Source organism: Cystoisospora suis (assembly GCF_002600585.1).
Source record: "Cystoisospora suis strain Wien I chromosome Unknown contig_2283, whole genome shotgun sequence".
NCBI classification, from domain to species: domain Eukaryota; phylum Apicomplexa; class Conoidasida; order Eucoccidiorida; family Sarcocystidae; genus Cystoisospora; species Cystoisospora suis.
Genome location: NW_027155082.1, coordinates 299 through 7,165, shown reverse-complemented (window position 1 = coordinate 7,165; position 6,867 = coordinate 299). Strand labels below are relative to the sequence as shown.

Genomic DNA, 6,867 nt, shown 5'->3' with positions numbered 1-6,867 from the left:
TAGATAGATTAAAGATAGATAGATTAAAGATAGATAGATAGATCAAAGATAGATTAAAGATAGATAGATAGATAGATTGAAGATAGATAGATAGAAGGGAATTGTATTTGAAGGAGGCTTGCGCACTTGGGCTACTGGTAAGTGTTGTGTTCTACCATGGGATCTTAGCTAGAGTGGGAACTAGATAGGTAAATAAATAGAGATTGATAGATAGAGAGATAGAAGCTAGGATAGCGATTGCCCCAGTATAGTGAACCTCACGTTTTATAAAGAAGAGGGAGCATTGCTCCATCTTTATGCTACTCATTTCTCCGAATATAAGGCGGTAAGAAGGGCACCTCTCTCCTTCTTTTCCCCCTTCAGTCTTCTTTCCCGTCAATCGCCTTCGCCCTCAAAGAAGAGAGAGTGGAACTTCCACAGACAGACAGCTGCAAGTCTTCATGGACGTAAAACGTCTGTATTTCTTAGCTATTTCTTCCATGCCTTCTTGAGCTCTGATACTTTCTTGTGATCGACAGAGACAGATACAAGGTCAGCTAATGTTTCACATACACATACATACATATTTGTATGCATTGTCTAGATACGTCTCCCTGTATCCCTTTGTATCCCCCTGCATCTGTACATACGGCTCTATCTATGTATATCTCTGTCGAATAACCTTCAATCTATCGCGTCTCTTCGTCTGCGCTTTCTCATCTGTCGAGGGTTATAGCAACAATAGTCTCTATTCTTTTCCTCTTCTCTGTTTCTCTTCTTCTTCGGCGTCTCTCCTCCGACTTCTCTCCCCCCATCCCATATCAGGTGTGTCGAGAGTCTTAGCCGGCAGGTGTACATACACCCGGATCTCCTTCAGACATTCCTCGATGCCTTGGAGTTTCATGGATCGGTAAGCTGAAGAATGACATGTATACCGTTCGACAATGAATGTTCCACAGGAGAACTCGTATGTCCACCAGAAAAGAAAAGATCTTCTTCTACCCCCCTGTCTGCGCTTTGGCTTCTCTTGCGCTCATCGCACGTCTATACTAGCTCATTCTCTCTCTCTCTCTGTCTCTGTCTCTTTTTCTCTTCTCTCCGCTTCGCTTTAGTAAGGAAGAGAAAACCCATATGTCTCCGTTTATAGGCCGGCAAGTGTTTCTTTTCATCTCTCGTAGAAAGTCTCTGAATAGCTAAACATTCATGTGACAATCCATCTATAAATGTGTTGACGTTTTCTGTGGTTTTCTTTCACTAGCAGTTCACAAAGGCCTTTATCTTCTTCCTGCCTCGTCATTCTAGCTTGTACGTATCTCTTCAGCTTAAGCGAAGGCAAGAACGTTTCCTTCCCTCCACGCTCACTCCTCTGTCGAAACAGTCCCTTCTGCTCTTCTTTCCCTATCTGTCGCCTATATATATATATAGTATATGATTCTCTGTGTATTTATATATATATATATATATACACGTATGTATATATATATATCTATGCATATATATATATATATATGTCTTTATACCATTCTGTGTATGTAGACAGGTTTTGATGTGTTCCTCGGTGAGGATTCCTTCTTTCGTCGACAAGAAGAAAAAGAACAGAGACCAGAGAAAGAAGGCATGAGCAAATAGGCTTCGCGTTGTTTCTTATGTGAAGTAGATCTCTTCTTTCTCCACCCGAAGGTGTACATACACACACTGCTTCTTGAGCTGACGAACAGGAAGAAGAACTTTCTGAAACAGCTGTATCTTTCTGTAGCCCCTTAGTCTACTCACAGTCAAGGCTTCCATGAGGGGAGAAGAAGAGACAGGGTGTAAAAGAAGAAGTGTGAAGCAAAAGCCGATGAATGGATCGATTGAACGAGATATTTCTCTTCTTCTTTTCTTCTTCTTTCGGTCTTTGTGTGTAGAATATATCCGTCAAGGATAGTCTTTTCGCCATCGCAGCTCTGGAGAGATTCTCTTTAGACTCTCCTCCTCATCTCTATGAAACGCTAAGGTGGGAAAGGGGGGGGGGTTCTGCTGTCTTTTCTCCAGAAGAAAAGAGATGAAGAAGAGATGCAGCATTACGACTTTCTCTGTTCACAACTCTCTTCTACAGTTCTCTAGATATCTTGTTAGGAACTCGAGGACATGCTATGGAGAGACTTCTTGCGTATTCTCTTCATACCTCCCTGTGTCTCTTAGAGAGAAATCTTCTTAGCATACACGTCTATCCTCTCAGTCTACTCGTGCGTCATGTATAGATATATTTGTATCGGTAGACGCCAATAGATGATGAATGCATAGACATTATGTATGAATGTGTCTCTCTGTCTATGTATATGTATCTATCTCTATCTGTATATATCCATATATATCCATGCATGCGTGGATGTGTGAGTGATTGAATTCGATAGGGTTGATGAGCAGTCTGGAGTCACTGTTTTGTATCTTTTCTCTTGGGACCAGGTGTACATACACCTCTGCTACCTCAGAGAGATAGTTATTTTTTTACCTCTATCATAGAATGTATCACATGCATGCATCGATAAAGATACGTGCATCTGTGTATGTGTATAGATCTGTTTCGTTGTCGGTTGCAAGACAATCGATTTGTCTATTACACACACACAGACAGAAACATGTCGATTTTCGTGGAAGGCAAGACTTGAGATAGCGACAAGGAGAAAGAAAGCCTGGTCTTCTTCTTTTCCCCATCCATCAGAGAGAGAGAGAGAGCTTGTTAGATTGGTGGTTTTTCCATATGTGTCTGCAGGAGGTCTTTACAGACGTCTCCGGTCTTCTTCGCTGAGGGATGTGTTTCGACGAACACATCTTCCCAGGAGGCTCTTGTCTCGATACTTAGAGCTCTAGATTATCTCAGGTATGCGTGACAATCTGCTATGGAAGCCCTACCTGTAAGAAGGTATGTAGATACGCATATGTATGTACATGTATATATGAATATGTATGTAGGAATGTGTATGTGTGTCTATATGTGTAAATTTAAAGGTAGACACGGGCATACACAGCCAGGAAGATAGACACGTAGATTGGAAGATAGATAGATAGATAGGCAAAAGAGGGATACACAGATCAAAGACAGATACGTAGATCGCAATACGTTACAGGGGAGTCTTCTTCTTCCCCCTCTGTTATCAGAAGGTGTCTTGGCAGTCCTCCTTTTCAGAAAAGGTCATGGAAATGAGGTGAAAGAGAAAGACGAAAGAAGAAGAAGAGTAAATCCATTTCTTGACACTCTCCCAGCTATCGAGGGATGTGTACTAGATCTATCTCTATGTTATTCCACCTCCAGCCTTCACATCAAGCAAGGAGATACATACTATCTATCTTTAATCTATCTTCAATCTATCTATCTATCTCTATGTACCTACTCATCTCTCTATCTATCTATCTATCTATTTCTGTACATCTATAGTCTTTTGTGATTCTCGTTTAGTTTATCTATTCTAGCTCCACTGTATCCTCCGATCTCCTTACTCTTCTTCCTCTTCTTGTGTGCCATTCTCTCTCCTTTACAAGCATGTAGAGACTTGACGGTAGAGCTTCTACGTTACACGAAGCAGCTTCCCAGTCAGTCTCTTTCCCGTGGAGATCTTCTTCTTTTCTCCAGTCGAGCTAGCCCTTCTTCCTAGTGCTTTTCTCCTTACACTCCATAAAAGATAAAAGAGAACAGAGACGTCCTTCTTCCTCTTCTTCTCAGAAATCTTGCCTCGGCCTTTTGACTCGATCGTTCTTTCTCACTCTTTCATTCTTTCTCACTCTTTCATTCTTTCTCACTCTTTCTTTCTTTCTCTTCTTCTTTTTTGTACTCTTATACATCTCCGGGCTTTTCTCCGTCCTTTTTCTTTCCCCGTTTTTCTCTCACCTTTCTTCTTCTCCACGAGGTCTTTGCTTCGCTGCGTCCTTCCCCCTTCGTTCATGTTTGATCTTTTCGCTCTTCTCTGTGCTGGGGCTTCTTTCAACTCTCTGCTGAAAATAGACTGAGAGATGTGGAGATCTTGGAGAAGTCAGTGGAGGCGGCAGAGTCTCTTCTGCTCTCAGGTTCTCAGAGATCTCTCGATCTTTTCCTGCCTGAAGTGTCTCTTCGACTTTCTCGTCTCTCTGCTTTTCCTGATCTACGCACTGCAGTGAGTAATACCCCTCTCCACACACAATTCTCTATAGATAAGGTTTTCATGTAGACAGAAAGAGACGATATATACACCCACATATATATATATATATATGGATGGGTAGGTGTCTGTAGATGTGCATATACATATATATATATATATATGTATCGTTGTAATAGGGGTAATTCACATGTATATAGATATAGATAGATATATACATGGTGACCGTAGGGCCGTATCTATAATTGTGTGTAGATACATAGCGGGAGTGTCATCGTAGAGAAGCGAAGAGAGGAAAGGGGCAGGAGAAGTCTCTATGGCGATATGTTATCTGTGAAGAAAGGAGAGAAGTCCAAACAGGTTATGTTTCTCTCTCTCTCTGTCTTCGCGGTTTTGAAAGTTGCTTTCTAAAGAAATCGATACACTTTTTTTTCCTAAGGTGAAAGTCCTGCTTTTCTCTCTTTCTTGCTTCTCTGTTTCTCTCTTGTCTAGTGTCCATACACCTGATATGTGATGATGCCTCTCATTCCTATCCTTACTTAGATTTCGTGTATGTACACCCAGACACGAGCATATAGTAATAGAGATATCCGTGGATACTCCGACACACTGAAATAGATTCCTCATTCTTAGCTGAAGGGTGTTCCTCTTCACCTCTATTCCTCTTCTTTCTTCTCCTTTCTTCTCTCCTCTCATCCTGTCTTGTCTATCATTACTATACTACATATATCCAAGGAACTTCATCTTTCTCCCCCCCTATTCTATATCGTTGACCTCTATCTTTCCTGTCTCTCTCTCTCTTCGTCTATACTGAACTGGAAAGGCAGTAGTCTTCATCTCTGTTTTCTTTCTCTCCCTCTGTGTCTTTGTTTCTCTATACATTTCTTCCCCTTTGCATCTAGGCCTTCGTCGATCCCCTCCATGTATCTCTGGGGGCTCTGTAGGTGCTTTTTCTTCTCTTCTCGGTCCCCCCCCCCTCACTCTCTTTCTATTCTAGACAGCCCCTGAGCAAGACGAGAGAATTGACTTTTTTTCTTTTCCATCTCTCAACTTTCTTCCCCCCTTCTCTGTATCTCCCTCTAAATCTATCTTCTCTCTGTCTCTTCTTTCTTTCTTTCTTTCTATATTTCTTCTCCTTTCGCCTCTCTCTTCTGTCTTTCTGTCTAGGTTGCCTTCCTGGGGCATCCGCGCCTCCTCGTGGATAGGCGTTCTTCGTTTTCATCTTCTCAGCTTCTTCACCTTCTCAACGCCGCAGGCCTGACTCTCTTCGATCACGTCCAGTAGGAAAATAGAGTCAACAGCAGTTCATACATGCGAAGAAAGAAGAAGAGCGTGCGAGGGGGGGGTGCGGAGGGAATAGAGGCCTCTCGTGTTGAGCGAGGCTCTTAGTCTTTTTCTGTGTCTAGAGAATCTTTCTTATGCAGAGAAGGGTGTTCGAGAGACAGAATAACCAAGAGAAAGGGCTTGGCTATGCTGCATAAAGAAGAATTTCCTCTTTCTCTGCTCGGTTCATGACTCGCTGCTATACACACACAACATAGATTTCTATACCTACGTCGTGGTGGCACTAAGTAACTACCTATCAATCTTCGATCTTTCTATCGTTAATCTATCTCTATACATATCTGTTTATCTTTGGATTGCATCTCTATATGTCTTTGGTATGTCTCTCTATCTATCTGTCTTCAATGGATTATCTGGCTATCCGCCTATATGTGCCTATGTATCCTTTCTATCTGTTTCTGATCTATCTGTTTGTCTGTCTGTAGTCTATCGACTCTTCTGTCTTGCCGCATCTACCCATATGCGAGGCTCTGCATATGCACATGTGTTTATGCAGTCATACGTACTTAGGCGAGACTGTGGGAGACAAGAAGCTAAGTAGCGATTCATTTCTTTTCGTGCTATCTGAAGAAGAAGAAGGAGAAATAGATCGTTTACCTCTGTTTCATATCTGGAATGTGTATCCTAGCCCCCTACATAGCTACGGAGAACAGTAGGCTAACTGAGGTTTGCTTCTCGAGAATTGATATAGGGGAAACAATATTCAGATCGAAGCAGATACAGATACATAGATGCGTTCATATACAGAGAAAACGAGACGCATATAGGCATACGTGCATGTATAGAAATCTGTGACGATCCACATATGCACATGTTTATGTATCCATAGAGAGAGAACGAGATGTAATATAACGAGATGTATATATATATAGATATATATATATATAGAGCGATGTATATATAGAGAGAGAGAGATATAGAGCGATGCATATATATAGAGAGAGAGGTGTGTATATATATAGAGAGAGAATGTATTTCTAGGTGAGAATGGATTGGGTGATCGTCTGCTTTTATTTTTCTCTTCTAACTTTTCCGTTTTGCAGACGTCGTGAAGGAGCGATGCAGGGGAGCCCTATGAAAGAAGAAGATCTTGCAACTTTAGGCAAGACTGTCGATTGTCTTGCATCGATTCTTCAGCCTCAATTTCTTCGACTTCCTCTACGAGAACAAGCTCGACTTAAAGAACTCGCGTATCTCTTTCTTTCCGAGGTAGGGAGGAGGGCTTCCGTCTAGGGAGGCTAAAGAAGGCTGTATGAGGGTTTGGTTTCTTATCTTTCTTCTCTAGAGATGTGATCGTGAAAGAGGCGGGCTTTTCTCTTAGATCATCATTACGAGGGGAAAGCTTCCTTGAAAAGTTCAAAAATGTCAATGGAGACTTCCTTCTCTCTATTCCTACACACCTCTCTCTTTCGGTCTCTGTCTTCTCTGA

General features: G+C 41.8%; 1 protein-coding gene across 1 annotated transcript; it reads left to right on the top strand.

Annotated features, from left to right (window-relative positions):
* Positions 1 to 805: 805 nt before the first annotated feature.
* CSUI_004805 (uncharacterized protein) lies at positions 806 to 6,650 on the top strand (the record flags this gene model as incomplete). Its single annotated transcript, XM_068064989.1, has 6 exons — positions 806 to 889; positions 1,887 to 1,975; positions 2,735 to 2,842; positions 3,962 to 4,109; positions 5,262 to 5,374; positions 6,482 to 6,650. Coding segments are annotated over 6 exons (711 nt in total), but the record flags the coding sequence as incomplete, so codon positions are not given.
* Between the last annotated feature and the right edge of the window lie 217 nt (positions 6,651 to 6,867).